Genomic DNA, 17908 nt, shown 5'->3' on the forward strand with positions numbered 1-17908 from the left:
GATGAATGCATGGATAGTACCGAGAATGTGTAGGCATTGAGACTACTCATGGATCTCTGAGTTTTGAAACATTTGAAGGATAAGGTGAAGAATGAATGTCTGTAGAGGTGGATATACGTAGCAAATGCAGATATACATGTACATGCCAAAAGAGTGCGGGCCTTATAACTACTAAAACAGGTTCACTAAAAGATGCTACTGAATACGGATATTGCACTCATGAGAAATTTGTTAGGCAAGGGATCAAGGGACTCAACTATGATGGACAACCTCTTAAAATAGAAAATGGCGTGGGTGGAAACTCTACTTTATTCTCCGATGAACACCCTAAGGCTTGGGAAGTAACAACTTACTACTCTTTTAAGCATGACAAAAATGCACGTGTTATAAAAGTACCTCTGATCCTCAGAGTAAAGGATGCTAGATATGTAGGCCGTTATGACTGGTATGAGAATGCCAGTACTAATGGAGATAACCTGACATGGAAAAGGATTGAGGACGCTCATGGATTTCCTACAAAGAGTAATCAATCCACTCTAAAGTTCAAGGAAAACCTTGATAGAGTTTCCTGCACTATCCACAATCTTCATAGAGTTGATATTTCCAGGAATGAGCAAAAGAATCCTTATTACTGTCAAATATGTAGTAACGCAAATGTCAGTATTAATAAATATGAAAGGGTTCAAGAAATATACACAAAAATTGACCATACTCCAACAGATAACGGAGAATACTATGTTACGTATGAGAACAATCTGGTAAAATATAAGGACCCAAGTAAACATACTTCCAAATTATGGAAATTGCTTTCGATTAATAAGAATTCTAGTCTCTCAGTATACCACTGGGAAGGTGATGATAGGCTCAACAATCCTCTCTTGATCGAAGTTAAACCCAATGTTGGACAGTCTACTTGGTATGAGAACATAGGGGATTATGGTGGAAAGCATTATAAATGGATAAAGTTGGAACCAGGTGAGACTGCTGGTTTCTCCAATTATGGAACAGATCTAAAGAAAAAACTGGACCGCCTCAGTTGCACACTCAATAATGCTGTTAGAATTCACTTAGGACGAGACTCTGGTTGTCATGATTCTAGGGATAGTAACCATAAAAGTACAATTAGCACCCGTCATAATGGAACTGTGGATATTAACCTTAAACTTTCGGCCTATGAATATACAAGTAAAGAGTCAGATGGGAGACCATTTTCTGTGTCAGAGGTTATACTCAAGGATCATAGGCAGAAAATAGGGTCTGCTAATCTAGTTTTCAAAGATGTCACAAAAGTCCTGTCGTATGGTTCGTTTTGTGATCCTACGAATCCATTTCTGATTTTTGTGGAACTTAATACTTCTAAAAAAAATGAATGGTACGAAAGAAAAACTAATAATACCTGGGAAAAACATGATGATTTATCCGGCCAAATCAGGGGAATTTTCAACAGCGTGAAAGAACCATTCAAAATAAAAGAATGTTCTCCTGCTACAACTCCTCCAAAGGAGGGTGTCAAGATAAATATAACAGAACAACCAAAGGATAACACACTTTCTGGTACCTACAGTACGATCTTTGGTACTCAGGCCGACTATATCATCATCAATAAGGAGTCTACCAGTCTAAAAGGTTTTTTAAGGATTGTTCATAAAGCAAACACAAATGGTCCTTTTATTGTGCAACAGCAACTAGTAGATGGAAATAAAATAGGATCGAATAAGAAAGGTATTAAAGACGTAAAGGAAACTAATGTATATTTCTGGCAGGGTGAGCCAGATAAACCTATCCTAGTTGGAATTTCCACCAATAAGAGTGATGGCCAGACAGAGACAAAGTATTATTCATACGCTGCAACTAATGTTGGAGGGCAGGGAAAGGGTAGTTGGATACAGGGTAGTTATGATACTTTAACATCTGAAAATTTAAATTTTATGCTCGATGATCAAAATTGCCAAAAAAATAACGCTGTTCCATTTGAAATCAATAATCCTACTGATCCGTCTAAGCTATATAGTGATAGTAAAGCACCAACATGTATAAAGGATCATAGAAAGATCACAGAATCTCCATCTCCAAGGCATCCTCATGGGGGTGAGTACACTACGAAAGAATACGTAATTAAAGGTGACGCAAGAATATCCAGGGTTACATTTGATAAAAATGATACTGATATAGCCACTAAAGATACCGTAACTAAGGTTGTAGTATATTATTGGAAGAATGATCTAGGTGGATCCAATGAGATTCCTCTTCTTGTAGGATTTGTTAAAAGTAGTGGAGGCTATACATTTTTCGAGAATCTTGGAAGTCCAGATTCTACAAAATGGAAACCAGTTGATAAGAAAGAATCACGGACGTTTTACATAGGTAACTCTCCACAGAAAGATCTTACGGAGAAACTAGATGAGGTAAACTGCAGGATTCATCACACAGTTAAAATCAATATATCAAATAAGGGTGATCCAAACAAATACTGTCACGGTAGGTGTTCTCCGAAAAGGATAAAGATCATTCCAACCAAGAAAAGAATTTCAGGATGCACAGGTTATGACCATATTTCTAATATTTCCAAGGAAACTTTTACAATATCTTCTTTCTACAATGGTTATGAGAAGCAAGATGTTACTGTAAAGATGGGCTTTCCTCTTGAGAATGTTAAAAAGGTGACTGTCTACTTCCCTAACTGCGATCAAAGTACACCAGTTATGATATACATTGAGTGTAGCAATCAAAGTGCATGGCTTGAGAATAAAGACAAACAAGGGAATTGGGAGGATGTTAGCGGGAAAATCCCAGAAGTCAAAAGTAGTCTAAACTTATGTTCAGTATATCCTGGAGATGGTGAAAGTGGAGATAGAGAAGCTGATGGAGGTACACAAGAAGACCATGAAGAAACTGAGGAAAGTGAGGAAGATCTAGGTGATGAGGGAGACCCTAAATATGAAGCTGAAGTTGCTCTTCAATCTGCTACTGCTACTACTTCTGATCCTCAAGCTCATTTTGCTGCTCAAGGAGTCTCAGGTGGTGCTGGTTATGGAGGCTCTCCTAAAGACCCTCCTAACTCTAACTGGAAAGTAATCACTGGCGTCTCTACAGGCATTCTTGGTACATCTGCCTTGGCTTGTTTTGTAGGATGGAAACTCTATAATCGCTATAAAGGAGATCCTTGGGTTAGACAGATTTGAGATTCTATGGAGATGCTCCTGGAATACTCTCTCTATTCCTGATGGATCCCTCAAGATTTATTTTGAGATTGTTATCTTGTTGATGTGAATCTGTACTGAGTAGATGGTCTTAATTTGTTGGCTTGTTGTTGATGTAATGGGCACATCATAGATTGTCCTATCATCCTGCCATGAGGAATTCTGTGGACCATCTTACTATCAACACGACAATGATTACCATGGATAGTTTTCATTCCAGTCCTTTATTTTCCTAATAAACTTCATTATGGCAATAATCTATTCTGCAATTTTACTGCAGAAATAATCTCTGGAACATCAAGATGTACAGGACATTTTATCTAGTCATCGACATGCCCTGAAAAATCCCCAAGAAAGCTCAAACTTTGTATAATCCTTCCATACACTTATACATTCTCATATAGGTCTCGAGAATAATCGTGTAACCTCCCCAAAACTAATATCGCTGCAGTCGGTAAATGAAGCTGGAACTGCAAACCCATGGAACGACAACAACCCATTCTCCTTTTCAGGGCCAATTGGCCAACAGCTGACTAGATTCGGCGAAATTTACAATGAAAGGATGAACAACGAAGATGAACTCAATGACCCTCCACTGTTGGAAGAATTGGATATCGATATTGTAGAGATTTACAGACACTTGAAGGCTGTCCTTCTGTTCCACAGGTAAGCTGACTATGACGGCCATATAATGTTTAGGGGGGACAATATCTTTGCAAACTATACAGACTTATCTGGCCCTCTGCTTGTTTTCATCTTGTTTGGATTCACGCTCTTGTTTTCTGGAAAGTTGTGCTTTAAAATACTATACGTGGTCTCGTTGCTCAGCAACATTTTCACGTATTACTTTCTTAATGTTTTGAGTCAGGGCCCATATATTAACCTATCAAAGGTTTTTACAATTTTTGGCTACTCACTATTGCCGCTTTGCTTCTCACCAATCATTTGGATATTTTCTGGATTCCTTAAAAGCGTATGTATCGCTCTAATCTACGCTTGCGTTTTATGGAGCACTCTATCTGCTTCATATCTGGTCAAAACGGTTAGTTTTCTACTGTATATTACAGCAAATCACAGGAACTGGAAATGCAAGATCGCCAATACCTTGTCGCCTATCCAATTTTCGTATACTATACCCTATTTGCCAATATTGTAATTTTTTGAGGTTTCTCTGTATGCTTGCATGTGAATAATGAATGGGCGATGTTTCTGCAAGAAATTAATGTCTCCGTTCATGTATATGAAGGTCCAAACGTTCCTTAGTGCCCCTGTTCTCACTTTTCAAACATTTTATACCCTAAAATAATGGTCCATAGACAATGGAATTAGACGGTGCTTATGTAGTAGATGGAACGCAAATTCTATCTTGATGTAGATAGAGATGATGCCAAAATTGTTGATAGACAAGGCTCATCTCTCAGTTCCAAAATCCAATAACTGTGGGCCAAGACTGCTAGAATGTTGTACCGGGAAATCGGTATACCTCTATAATGCAATATCTCGTCAGATATGAACCGATTGATACTCGCTACGTTTCGCATAAAATTAACAAATGAGATGCTTCAAGCGGTGCATTATTCCATAGATGGCACCTAGTCATTTCAGTGGGAAAATCTGGGCGTGACAAAGGTTCACTTTGGATATGCGGAGCTTGACGCTACAACGGTTGTCAATCTGCAAAAAAACCGACAGAGAAATTTATAATGATCAAATACATGACCGTATGTAACCTAAAATTTCCCATGTATCCATCAAGGAGTAAATGACGCTCCGCAGCCATACCCACAAACTCCTCAAATTAGCACCACTAAATTCTGCATGTAGATTTGCGCAAGACCGGTGGTATATACATCACACATTTCATGGCTTAAACAGAAGAATAAAACACTTAGACGAGTTCAAGACGCTTGGATATACGTCACTATTAAAATAATGGGCCAAGACACTACTAGTGCCATTCTGGAAGGGAATCTCCAATCCATTTATTCCTCAATTTTTGCAATTTTTATAGCCGACAAAATGAGTCCAGAGCATGGTCTGGATTTGGCGTCCATAGTGGGATGGGTTCTCATTGGTTTAATCTGCAATCGCGATTAGGGGACTAGAGATACTAACCTGATATTCTCTAAAGAATGTTTCGTCTAATTTCACATTTATAAACTCCTCCGACGCGCTCAGCGAATAGTAACCATGCGTCATTGGCTGGAAATGTTGGCCAAATATAACGAGTCGTCCATCTATTTAAATCATGTTGTGAATGTAATTTTGCAGTACCTGGCTTTAGGAACTTGTTTGCGATTTCAATGAGTCTAGACGTGTAGTCATTTACGGAAGAATTAACCTTTCCACATTTGTTAAATGAGACGTTTCCAATGATCAAGTCTACGCCTGCCAGGTCATCCTCGGAAACGTTGTGTAGAGGATATATCCCGTGGATGGAACTCTCACGTTTTCGTTTCTTAGACTCTTCTATTCCATCATCCTGGATATCTTCTGGATGTTCTACAGAGTTCTCCTCAGCTTGTCTTGCATAGGCATCGTTAGAAGAAGCCAAATCATTTGAGTCTGCTGCATCCTCGACTGCAGTGCCTTCTCCACTGCAAAACTTTAAAACGGCTTCATAGTCCACAGAGATGATATTCTCAAAATAATTAATCCCCAATTCATGAACAATCTTGTCAGAGACTCCCTTTGTTACCAGACGGTAAATTTTACCAGTACCTACGAGTAATCATGAAATGATGAAAACAAGACAACCTTTAAGTCTCTGTGCGATACTACCGGTGAGAAGACCCAACGAATGGTCAAACACAATTACTCTATCATCAGACTTGACACTAGCAATGTGAAGCATCATTCCGAGTGACTCAAAACGCATGTACCTACATGTTATTTGTAAGATCTCATACTCTCTAATTCATCAAGAGAAGATGGACGTACCCAATCTTATGAGGGAAACCCGCATAATAACTTTCACAAACGGAAACGAGATCACATGGTCTAACCTCAAAGAGTTTAAGGTGTCTAAACTCCTTCCGGCGTATATACTTTTCCTGAGACATGGCAGTTCTCGAGTGGAAAGTCTCAGAGTTTTCCAAAATTGTCGAAATTAACTCGTTTGTACTTGTGCCTAAAGTTTTCTGTGGAATTGATGGATATACGTACTCTGTTTGATCTTTACAATTTCTTCACATGAGAGCTTTTGCGCAGGTGCATCGTTCATAAAGTTTCTATTATCCTTGCATATATCATCAACATCGTCGTAAGAATCTATAACATCCCAGTAGCTTCTGTAGTTATCGTTTTTTCGGTCAACCTTTTTCCATTCACCGTCAACCTTGGTGAACATTTGACCGTAGTGCGATCCTATTATTACATCGAGCTTAAGCTTGTCCTTGCAAATTTTAATGATCCTATAAAAGTTGTGAATTGTTGGAGATTTAAAGGTGCATAAGTCTATTGATGGGTTATTAGGTATAGAGTTTTTGGTAATGAATGATAATGAGGATATTCCAGAAAATAGCTCCCTCACAAACATACAAGTCCTAACATTCCAGTATACCAACAAGAGAGGAGTCTAGAGGGGAGTGTATACTGCATTAGTGATGAGTCCATCCGTAGGGAGTATCCACTATTGACAGAAGTGGGTAGAAAGAGCATCCGTGAGGAGTCACTATTTAGAAGCTATTAAGATGGATCTGAAGAAGATGGATTAGGAGATGATACAGACTGCTTAGTAACACCACTCTTCATTTCCTTTAGTTTCTTTGAAAACTCACTCGTTTTGATTCTCTTCCATCCTCCACCAACATTCCTCTCAAAGAAATTGCATCTCCCTGAAGGTTTCTCCACCACAACCATTTCTAGTAGTTCTATGTTCCCATTTTTATAAATAAGGCACGAACGACAGTAATCATCATATCCACCCTCCCATAGTTCCTTATCACCATCCTTTACTTTAATAATATCATGCCCAGGTTTAGGAAAGAAATGCTTGGTAGTAACTCCTAGTAATTCCGCTTCAAATATGCTACATTCTTTAATATCCTTATCAAGAGATATGTCAAGTTCAAAGCCTGATTTCCGTTTTGCAGTAGAAACTAAGCTCTTCATCTTGGCGTTACTATTATTGCAAGATTCCCATTTACTTCCATTCTTGGAGTACGCCTTCTCTAATATGCTAGAAGATGTTCTGAGAGTAATCAACACAAGTTCTTGCCGCTTATACTGGTTAAGATATGCCTTGGCATGGTCAAATGTTTGTCCAGAGGAAAGAGTGTAGATATCTTCAGTGCCACTCATTAGCTTCGTAACAGTAACACCCTTCTTGGGAACTATGAGTTGAACTGCATTGCCGTCAAAGTTATGATCAAAGGATTTATATAGTAGTCTATTCGGATGAGAGACATCAAGGGTAAGACCATCTTTTCCAGACTCTCCAATCATTGTCACAGACCTAGCATCAAAATCGTCTTCCGTAATATCCTTCCATTGTCCATCTAGCTTCTCAAAGTATCTTGCAGAAAGTTCTCCAGTACTGTCAAAAGTCTCCAGACAAAGAACTTCTAGCCCATCCTTAGCATAACACTCAGCCAGTAGGCACTTCTCATCTCCAGAAGCGGTCCATATAGATTGTTCACCGTCTACAACGGAGGAAATATGGAAGGTTCCATGAGGAGAGAGTACAAGACCACTTCTCGGGGCTAGTCTATTCGTCTTATCAGGGTTAGCAAGGTCTAAAGTAATGGGAGTAGAAGGTTTAGGTGGAGTACTAGTAACTTGAGGAGGATCATTGTCATTCGTTTTACTTCCTCCACAACAACCTGCGCTACACAGTCTTACCAAGCATACTGTCCAGAGTGCCACCAGAACCCTCATCTCCCCCAGCTACCACCCTCTCAAGACACCAAGTGATTATTACAAATTACAAGAGATTTTCCCTTTTATGTTCCCTTCATAGAATAGCTACTATACGGAAGGAAGAATAGACAATCATGCAGACCCCATAGGAAGAAGGAAGATAATAGAATATCCAGTACATCTTCTTTCCACTGCACAAATCGTCCTTACACAGTAGTACTCCATTAATGTCTCAACTGGTGTGAGCAGAATGGTCAGTATGGATAATGGCATAATCCCTAGGGAGTAGGAGTTCACAAGTGGATCTATGCATGCTCAATATGGTACATTCTTTAAAAACTCTATAGGATATCCGTGTCTAACCCAAGGGTCTCCTTTAGAACGTTTAAATGCCCACTAACCAAATCCAGTAAGAGAGCCAGAAACTACGGTGGCAGAAGCAGAGCCTCCCAAAATTACTTTCCAAGAAGAGTCAGGACCAGGAGCTTCAGGAAGAGTTTCTTCACGACGTTGAGCAGTAGATTCTTGAGAAGAAACTTGAGTTTGAGGAGGAAGAGGAGCAGGAGGTTCAGGGGAAAGAGCTCCAGGTTGAGCAGAAGATTGACCATTGGTAGAAGTAGTAGTAGTTTGAGCAGGACTACTAGGTGGACCAGAAGCAGAGTCTCCACGAGCTTCAGTATGAGGAGAAAGAGTTTGAGCACCACCTTGAGTATTAGTATTAGTATCTTGGCCAAGTGAGTTAGCAGATTCATCTTGAGCATTATTTTGACTATTTTCTTCTATAGTAGAAAGAAACTCATTAGAACCACCTATGATAAAACCTGTTTCATAACAATTAAAAATTGCTGGAGAACTACCAAAGGTGATTGGTAGAACCGGGGATTCCCCTCCTAATCCTGATGAACTATTTGGTCTTCCACGTCCAGATATACGAAATGGGCTAGTACCACGAGTTGATAGAGCATCTACAGGTTTAGAAATAGTAGCTTGCTTTTCAGGCGTAGCAGTATGAGAGGAAGTGGTCGATCCTAGACTAGGGGGAGGAGGAAAAGTAGAAGCTTGAGGTTCAGGAGTTTTAGGAGATCCTTCAGAAGGAGAAAGAGGTTCTCCTTTAGCAGTAGTAGTAAGAGGTTGAGCAGGATCACTACTAGCACCATCAACAGAGTCTTGTCTTTCAGCATCTTCATCAGGTCCAGGTCCTTTTTGTCTTAGTTCTTCACCAGAACCTTGATAAAGAGGTAGAGCAGCGGCCATTCTATCATGTTCACAAGCAATAATATAAGCACTAGTATTAGCAATTCTACAAGCAGAAGTAGCTTGGAGGGATGGGTCATCAGGAGCCTTTTTAGTTTCGGGATCGGTGTTATTAGACTCTAGAACAGCCCTTTCAGCATCTCCTCTGGATTTATCTTCTATACCAGTATCTTTTTCTTGAGGAGCTCCTTTAGGAGGAGGTTCACCTATTTCAGAGACTATTTTAGCTTCATCATTAACAACACCATTACTAGTAGCACCACCAATATTAGCATGTTCACCAGGTAAACTAGGACCATCAGCCATTTGAGCCAAAGGGGTGCCTTGTAGGAGTATCTTAGTCTCAGACTCTGTATCAGGAACCTGGTCAGATAGGTCAGCAGCTGGGACTTCTTCACGTTGAACTCCATCCTGTCCAAGATGTGCTGGATCAAGACATTCTTGCAAGCCTTTACATCCAAGTCCTCTTAGTTCACCAACAACTTTATTCCAATGGGTACAGTTATTGATATTTTCCGGTGTTATACCATTCAGTTCAACCTTTGTCCATTGTGCATTGTCATTACCTCTTTGAAACCAACCCTTAACTGGAGGGCTCCCAGTTGAATCAACATATATAAGAACTGGATTCTTGTCAGTAAAAAGTGTAAATGTCAACAGGACCTTTAATCGGAAATTCTAACCCAGAGGACCTTATACGTCTTCTATACTTTTCATCATTTCTTACATCATCTTTATAGAATTTAAATCCCGCTACTTTTCCATTGGTAACCTCATGCTTGTAGTAGGGAATATCTTTGGAACCAGAATCAGGAACTTTAACTGATCCGGAAGTGACGGTGACCTTTCCTGTGTCATCCTTATGTTCTCCACAACAGTACTTAGTTTTATTGCCAGCATGGTTCTTAGAATGAGACTCTGTGAGATTCATAGTAACTGCATCGTTATTGTAACAGTTAAGAGTTTCCAATTCTTTCTCAAGTTGTTCACCACCCTGTGATAGATGATGTTCAACCCATTGATTACCACTAGTATTCTTATAATAGGTAGTTCCTCCAGTACTGGTAGTAACTCCTATCAAGAGGACCTTAGTAGGTGTCCTGCCACTACCACTATCATACCTCCAGTAATAGGCAGAAACTGAGAGTACCTCTAGACCGCTATCATGACTTATATCTATAGAGCTATTTACATCTTGGATCTCCTTTAGTTTGAATGGCTTTGTTCCATTAGAATCATTATCCTGATGAGTGTACCTGCAGAAGTTAGATCCTTGGGGTTCAGTAGTTGCCTTAACCTGGATTTTCCTACCACTTCCATCAGTAGTATTTGCTTGATATTCCTCAGTACTATCATTAGGTGGCTTGTTTTTGAGTTCAATGGTTACTTCTTGTTGAGCTGCTATCATTACTAGCGTTATCAGAGAAAGTCCCTACTCCAGTACTCACCAGCCATGTTCAGAGAATATGCCCATTCAAAACTCTGAGATCCATTAGAGTGGTCATCCTTAGCTACTCCTCTTCATCCATAGACATCCATCACAACTAGTTCACCCTGTAGCCGTATGGAGTACATTAGTCCATGTACAGTCTAAAGATGATCCAAAGTCCAGAATAGACAATTCATTCCTCTACTAACATTGTGAGTAGACAGGCTCATATCCTATTGTTGTATTATGGAACAACCACCATCTATTCACTACGTTCATAGTTTCCATCTCCCCTAACATCTTTCCACAGCTTCTAACCCATATTCGGCCTCCTTGACCATTCTATACCCTCTAAACCTTACGATTGGCAAGCATTGGCCCATGGATCCAGCACAAGACCCAGACACTTACCTATTCCGTTCGACTTTAACCACAAAACCGCGTTTATTGTGGTCAACAATGAGAATATGATCATTCTCCTTGATTGGCTGATAAGGATCGTAGCAAACCCGGACGGTCATCCTTTTAAGCCCTGAAAACGACTCGTCTCGAATGAGTTTCAGCTATTATGCTCCAATAGCGTACATAAGGACTCGTAAAGCAAGAATAATGGAGTATACGGTGTTAAATTGGCAAAGGAGAAAAATTGCGATTAATGGAGAATGAAGAGAGAGACCAGAGACCGCCGTGAGGCTCCGCCTCTTGCAGGACCGGAAGATCATCACTTTGACCTTTTAGACGAGCGCCTCTGTGCTTTAATGTCCTTCTTCATCTGGTCTAGCTTGGAGACTGGCGTGTAGTCTCTCTTCCTGAATTCTGGGAGTAGGTCTCTGGTCACCTTGATGCCCATGGCATTCGCTGTGCCGATTATCCTCTTGCAAATGACGTACAGTGGCACTCCAATGAGCGTTGGGTCCATGGATTTGCATTTTGCGATGTGGTAGACCTAAAGTGTGTGCGTTGCCGGGGAGCCACTCACCTCCTTGAGGGTAACGTTGCCGACGATTTCGTGTTTTGCCCTCGCGCTGCCCAGCGGGACCCTCGCAATTCTCCTTAGGAACCACTGGGAACCGGGGGTTCGCAGCGAAAACTTGTAGGTGCTGAGTATCGAGGAATGAAGAGGAGAGCAACTTACTTGTCTGGCTGCGTGTAGATCCTGACCTGAATGGGCACATTTGGCCTGATGGCAGACGTCCTCTCGTTGAACTTTTTGCAAAACGCCGACATGTTTATTCCCAAAGGGCCCAAAGTTTGGCCAATTGAGGGCGAGGGCTTAGCCACCGCCGCCGGCACGATCAACCTGAACCTTCCGACGGGCATCTTGTCCTCATTCTTGACTCATTGTCAGTAATGTGACGAATTAGGGCAGGAAAATTAAAAGTAAAGCCCACAACGGGCCTCCGCCGCCCACAGTGGTGTCCAAGTCGCTCATTTTTCACTTTCTGTCAACGAGTAGCTCAGAGTGGCAAAGAGGTCGCTCTGCGAGAATTTTGGCGAGGCAGAATCGAGATACGAAGGGGTCTGCTCGGTGTGTAGGTCCTAAGACGGCGCTGGCGTTTTCCATCGGATACTGGCAGAGCGTCAAATTCATGACAAGGGCAGAGTGTGTGTCAACTAGGGACAAAGGGGCATCGCATAGCTGTAAAGGAGGCCGTTCACTCTCTGGGAGGTGCTACGTTAATCAAAATGTCAGATGAGCAGTGCGTTATCATAGACAATGGGTCCGGTACCATCAAAGTCGGCCTTACCGGGAGCTCAACTCCCTCCTTTGCGATACCGTCGGTCATCGGAACGCCCAGAGCAAAGTTCAAGGAGAAGATGGAAGACGAATACTACGGAGACGAAGCGATAGATAACATTGACTTTCTATCGTTGGAGTATCCAATTGACCACGGACACATTTCAGACTTTGACGCCATGGAAAAGCTCTGGGATTACAGCTTCAAAAGGCTAGGCATACATTCAGACTGCAGACCTGCACTCCTGACGGAACCGCCGTTTTGTTCCCCAAACCATCGCATAAAGATGGCTGAGATATTCTTTGAAAAGTTCAATGTGGATGATTTGAACATCTCAGTCTCTGGATTGTTGGCCATGTACGGTCTAGGCAGACTAACTGGCACCATTTTAGACATTGGCGAGGGTGTTACGCAGTGTCTACCAGTTATAGAAGGCTACATTGAAAAGGGAAGTATCCAACGTGTGGATTTTGGAGGTCTGGAGTTGACCATGTACCTCCAAAAGATGTTGTGTGAAAGAGGTTACTATCTTACATCTAGAGCTGACTTTGAGCTGGTACGTAAAATTAAGGAAGAGCATTGTTTCTGCTCGCTGGATCCCTACAAGGATGAAAACAGGAGTGATTTGCACAGCAGATACACTCTACCAGATGGAAGCGTTCTCAGGGATGGCGAAACTAATGAGATTGAGCTTACTCTTGAAAAGTTTTATGTGTGCGAAGCGTTGTTTAATCCAACAATTGTACATAGCGACGCCCCAAGTATTGTAAAGACCGTTTGGAATGCAATAACAAATTCACCGATTCAACAACGCACCACTCTGACTGATAACATCTTCATATCCGGAGGGTCGTCGCTCTTTGAGAATATAGACAAGCGTCTAGAAATGGAACTGAGAGATATCGCGCCACCTGGAGGAAGGAGCAAAATTAAAGTCACTGCACCACCTGATCGTCACACTCTCTCCTGGAAAGGAGGCTCCATTCTATCGGAACCAAACCTTAAAGATATTAGCAGTTCCAAGTGGATAAGCAAAATGGACTGGGAAGAATCTGGAGCAGAAATTGTGCTCCAAAAATCTGGATTCGACTAGGTAACTTCTCGTTTGGGAAATTCATGATGTGCAATGGATGAAGTAGAAAATGTAATCACAGGAATGCAATGTACATGGCAGCTGGAGCAGGCATTGCTCTGAACGTATAGAAAATTGTCGGTAAATCGTAATGTACTCATTTACATGACCATTTATGCAGTCTGGAATTTACAGGTTTTTAAAATCGCATTCTACAGGTTTATGGAAACATGCACTGGGCACTATCCTGGCGCTAGGGCGTACCACCAAAAGGCTCATGCAATGAATGAGCCCATGTTGGTGGGTAGAAGCATGTACTGAGGTTACCATGGCCACAGGAACACTCATGCATGGCCCTGTTGTGGAATATAGGGGGATCAGGAAGGTGTGTAGAAAGAAGACTAGGTGATCACCGGGCAAGTACTTGGATGCTGGAGGATCATGGGAGGTTCCAGCTACCTTGGGTGATTTTAAAGGCATGAGATTCACTGTGTAATGCAGGCTGGAAGGAAGAAGATTGTGTTATTCCCCATTGTGAAGGTTTAACTCCCCATAGGAAGATTCTTGAATGCAACCCTCTAATCACTTTATATACACATTACAAGATGCTTTCTGCTAAACTCGTATTCGCTTCCCTCTTTGCCTTTGTGGCCTCAGCCTTTGCCGCTGAACTTGACTTGAGGACTCTCAAGGAAACTGGTCATAATGATCTTGGTTTGTTCACTGTTGTAGAAGGTCGTCATAGTTTGAAGCTTGGATGGTTCAAGCCATTGGTTGGCAAGGAACTCCAAAAGGTTCTCTGTGGTACTCATGAACTCTGGAGCACAGCCGGGAAGGAAGGCCACGAACTCAACGAACTTCTTGTTCTTTCCAAGTGCAAGGAGGCTGCTTTCGCTGTCGTCTCTGAGTTAACTGATATAGGAGGTTTGGCTCATCATTACCTCGAGCTTGACCCAGTGGCTGGTACTCTTAAGAAAAAGTATGATGGCGGCGATGTAAAGGAGTTCAAGCTCTTCCTTGAAGCTGTATTGACTGCTCTCCATAAGGCTGGCGCTGTTGAGGCTCTCCAGAAGCCATATCCAGCTGTTGCCGCTCAAGCCGGACACAAGCCAGAACTCATGCAGTAAACAGGATAACGTGTCTTTAAACATTCCTGACTAAATTGTTGAAGTCCAAACGATGCCGTCTATAGTATAGACCGGGACTTCCATGACCTTGTATCATGAAAGCATCAAAATGCAGGAATACGTCAGTGTCTGACGACTTTTAAATCTTCTGCTAAACTCTTTGTGGTAGCTATTTGCAAGTTGTCGGTCTCCTGTGGGTGTCAGCCCACCGGGTAGATGGTCAGTTTTGTGCATGCAGAGCTGGGGCTGATAGAATGTCAGTTCAGGTTTGAGATGTTGCTATGAAACTCTCAGCTATTCGTATTCCAATTGAAGTTTAAAATGGTCAGTGCTCTATGCAATCGACTAGTAATGGAACATAGCATAAAAGCATTCCATGAAAGAGATAGGAATTACTCCAGAAGTGCATATTTCAGGATAATTAACAAGAACGTGTATTTCTTCATCATGGTTAAAAAATGCGGTAAAACGCAATACAAAAGGCGTAAATTGGTATTTACGAGACAATAATCAGTAACTTAATCCACATTAGTCCCTACACTGATTAAAAATATAAAAAGGCGTAGAGTAGAGCGTTGCATAGCAATACCCCTGTACTTCCACTATGAAATCCGCTTGAAAGGGAAAATAGATCAAAAATGGAGAACCCTGCAAAGTTCATGAGTTCTTCTACATCCCTCTTGTGCAAGTCTTTGTTCTCAATATCTTCAGTTTCTTTTTTTTCAGCATCGGATTCTCCCTCTTGATTAGCCTTCAACTCACTTTCTTCCCCAACTTGAGGAGCCATTGAAGTAGTCAAATGTTTTGAACCCTTGTTCTTTGGCTTTTTATTTTTGGAGGTGTTCTTTGACTCTGCATCTCCATGAGACATTTGTGGATTATGCGATCTCGCTACAACATCTGTTGTAGATTCATGTCTTGGACCTTGTTCTGGTCTTTTGCCAGTCGGTGTATTCGCAACTCTCTCGGAGTCACTTACAACATGGTTATCTTCGGTAGTATCCTCTTCAGTTTCCTCATCCTGGGATGTCATATTCAAGTACTCTTCAGCGGATTCAACCCATCCGGGTTTTGCTCCTCCTAAAGTGTGATTATTTGCTTCATAAACGCTACCTTTAGCTCCCCTGACACCAGTGAGTCCTTGATATGATTCCTCGGTCTTAAACTTGGTTGGATCAAAGTATGAAGCATTCTCCTTTTCTATGGCGGATACATTTGCGTGAGAAAAATCTGTAATCCTCTTGTCTACAGTCCACTTACCGAGGCGATCTCCTGAGCAGAAGAGAAGTGAGCTAAAGTTGTGCAAAAATATGTATCTTGGGGTACCCTCCAAAAAGTATACCTTTGCACGAACGACATAATCGTTTATGTCAGTCATTCCAGAAAGTTCCTTGCCATTGTTAACCAAACTTGAAACTATTGAAGGCATGTGGAACTCATGGACATAGACTGTGAAAGGGTTGGAGTTAAAAGTGTTTACAGAAACCATGGAACTGGGTTTTCCGTATTCTGCCTTTTTTGAAATATCCAGGGTTCTCCTTGTGGTACTGTTATAGAGAATATCCTCCAATTGATTCTTGAGTGTTTTCTTGTTAAAGGTATAATCTGCCCATATTTTATTTCCTGCAAGAGAAAGGCAAGCCTTGTCTGAATTGCCTCCTACTCGAGAACCACGGACACAAATTAGTACGGGAATGTGTTGAGTTTGCAACTCGGAAAAGTAGACATCAACTCCATCCACGACCATAAAACCGGAATGTTTGCTATAAAATTTGAGTTGTGCTCCGCCATCAACAAAACGAGCAACATTAAATTTCCCCTGTAGAGTATGGGTGAACTTATGAAAGCCATATGGAGGATCGGCATTCAATTTTCCAGCAGTTTTCTTAACATTCACACTCTTTGCTCCAGATTTGTAAGGAGCCTCAGTATTTTTGGCGATATCTATGGTTATATAATTGTTCTGTGAGTTGATGTTATCTAATTCTTCTGCGAGCTTTTTAGAATATTCAGGCTCGTTGTACTGTCCAAAAGTTCTCTTCTGCCATAAATTTCCTATTTTCGCATAGTAGGTGTATCCTTCTGTGCTTTTCACTCTAAACATGACTGGGTAACCAAGTGACCAATAGACGGATGCGGAGGTTACATTCTTTGGTAATTCTCCGCATTTGACCACGTTGACTCCATTCCTTACAACTTCAGGGACAAACGAGTGAGGCGAGACGTCATGTTGATATTCATCGTACCCCGATGCTGGATAATTTGGCTTATGTGTGACAGTGCATCTTTTGGTGGCTGTTCCGTAGTTTTCCTTGTTGTCGATGTTCAGAAGGAGTGCATCATTAAAGGTGTATATTACATCATCCATAAGATCCAAAATTTGGTGGTAGGTGAGTTTTGCTCCTTCCATGTTGTACTTGCTGATATCCGCCCTTTCATACTCGAGCTCCTTGGTAGCTACGAGATAGAAGAATGGTCCACCTGCACCGTTTTGGTCGTTCATAACTTCAACTTCCAGCACTGCTGGCCTTTTCGCTCCTTTCCTGATGCAAACTCTCACGGATTTGAGGTTGTGACCGTGGAATGCAGACGTGTCCACCTTGACGGTTTTTTTCTCATACGTCCATTTTGTGATAAGAAAGGGCACCGGATGTACTTTTCTGTTTATAGTCTTTTTGAGATAGTGCATGTTAATAAAATAGTCCAATTCTGCGACGTCAAAGACCTGAAGCTCAATGTTGGTTGAGCCCTGGAGGTATCTGCTCTTCCTGTCGATTTCCAACACGATGTTCAGAGGCTTCATAGTCGACGCTAGAGAAGTTCTAACGCACAAAGCGAGTGCGATTGGTATCCAGAGCATCATCTTGCTAAGGAATCTTGGCTATATGAAGAACAAGCTGCAATTGCGGGCAAGGAGAAGAAATATAACAACTACATTAGAGCAGCTATCTATAGCATAAGCTAGTTTTATTCCATGGCTTTTATCCGCTGAGAAATTGGCCATTTACCTATGGAATCCAGTCTTGTATTCCGCCTTCCCCATCCGATAGTAAATTCGTTGCTTTAAAGAGACTTGGCGTTCATACACCAAATGTTTGAAGTTAAAAGTTTAAAACTAATCTAAAGAACCGAGAAAATCCAAAATGTGTACGCATTCAAATGACTTTTGGCGACTATGCAGCAGCCACTGGAAGGAACGCGGCACCTCAGGTGCAGACTTTGAACGG

At 41.4% G+C, this 17908-nt stretch overlaps 7 protein-coding genes across 7 annotated transcripts; 4 read left to right on the forward strand and 3 right to left on the reverse strand.

Moving 5' to 3' along the window:
* Nucleotides 1–95: 95 nt before the first annotated feature.
* On the forward strand, nt 96–3182 carry BEWA_038890 (hypothetical protein; the record flags this gene model as incomplete). The annotated part of the gene is made up of 1 exon (XM_004833246.1): nt 96–3182. The coding sequence occupies one exon, from the start codon at nt 96–98 to the stop codon at nt 3180–3182; it is 3087 nt and encodes a 1028-aa protein (XP_004833303.1).
* A 580-nt stretch (nt 3183–3762) lies between these two features.
* BEWA_038900 (golgi membrane protein yip1domain containing protein) lies at nt 3763–4364 on the forward strand (the record flags this gene model as incomplete). Its single annotated transcript, XM_004833247.1, has 3 exons — nt 3763–3866; nt 3900–4242; nt 4278–4364. The coding sequence occupies 3 exons, from the start codon at nt 3763–3765 to the stop codon at nt 4362–4364; spliced, it is 534 nt and encodes a 177-aa protein (XP_004833304.1).
* Nucleotides 4365–5182: 818 nt separating this feature from the next.
* BEWA_038910 (Eukaryotic initiation factor 3 family member protein) lies at nt 5183–10722 on the reverse strand (the record flags this gene model as incomplete). The annotated part of the gene is made up of 9 exons (XM_004833248.1): nt 5183–5281; nt 5316–5437; nt 5475–5921; nt 5958–6082; nt 6141–6330; nt 6366–6613; nt 6931–7936; nt 8462–9977; nt 10042–10722. 9 exons carry the CDS (start codon nt 10720–10722, stop codon nt 5183–5185), a joined length of 4434 nt encoding a protein of 1477 aa, XP_004833305.1.
* Nucleotides 10723–11353: 631 nt separating this feature from the next.
* Nucleotides 11354–12125, reverse strand: BEWA_038920 (50S ribosomal protein L11, putative). The gene is made up of 3 exons (XM_004833249.1): nt 11879–12125; nt 11723–11843; nt 11354–11689 (listed from the first exon to the last, which is right to left on the reverse strand). The coding sequence occupies exons 1-3, from the start codon at nt 12061–12063 to the stop codon at nt 11465–11467; spliced, it is 531 nt and encodes a 176-aa protein (XP_004833306.1). The 5' UTR covers nt 12064–12125; the 3' UTR covers nt 11354–11464.
* Nucleotides 12126–12429: 304 nt separating this feature from the next.
* On the forward strand, nt 12430–13713 carry BEWA_038930 (actin, putative; the record flags this gene model as incomplete). The annotated part of the gene is made up of 1 exon (XM_004833250.1): nt 12430–13713. One exon carries the CDS (start codon nt 12430–12432, stop codon nt 13573–13575), a length of 1146 nt encoding a protein of 381 aa, XP_004833307.1. The 3' UTR covers nt 13576–13713.
* A 446-nt stretch (nt 13714–14159) lies between these two features.
* Nucleotides 14160–14681, forward strand: BEWA_038940 (signal peptide containing protein; the record flags this gene model as incomplete). Its single annotated transcript, XM_004833251.1, has 1 exon — nt 14160–14681. One exon carries the CDS (start codon nt 14160–14162, stop codon nt 14679–14681), a length of 522 nt encoding a protein of 173 aa, XP_004833308.1.
* Nucleotides 14682–15225: 544 nt separating this feature from the next.
* BEWA_038950 (hypothetical protein) lies at nt 15226–17544 on the reverse strand (the record flags this gene model as incomplete). The annotated part of the gene is made up of 1 exon (XM_004833252.1): nt 15226–17544. One exon carries the CDS (start codon nt 17542–17544, stop codon nt 15226–15228), a length of 2319 nt encoding a protein of 772 aa, XP_004833309.1.
* Between the last annotated feature and the right edge of the window lie 364 nt (nt 17545–17908).

The sequence above is a fragment of the Theileria equi genome (genome assembly GCF_000342415.1).
Source record: "Theileria equi strain WA chromosome 2 map unlocalized gcontig_1105316255037, whole genome shotgun sequence".
NCBI classification, from domain to species: domain Eukaryota; phylum Apicomplexa; class Aconoidasida; order Piroplasmida; family Theileriidae; genus Theileria; species Theileria equi.

Bases quoted from the DNA above. Each gene is read 5' to 3' on its own strand.
- BEWA_038920 (XM_004833249.1), bottom strand. From the start codon at position 12,063: ATGCCCGTCGGAAGGTTCAGGTTGATCGTGCCGGCGGCGGTGGCTAAG. The intron at 11,844-11,878 runs GTAAGTTGCTCT...CTCGATACTCAG, and splicing joins ATCTACACGCAGCCAGACAA to CACCTACAAGTTTTCGCTGC. The intron at 11,690-11,722 runs GTGAGTGGCTCC...CACACACTTTAG, and splicing joins GCAACGTTACCCTCAAGGAG to GTCTACCACATCGCAAAATG.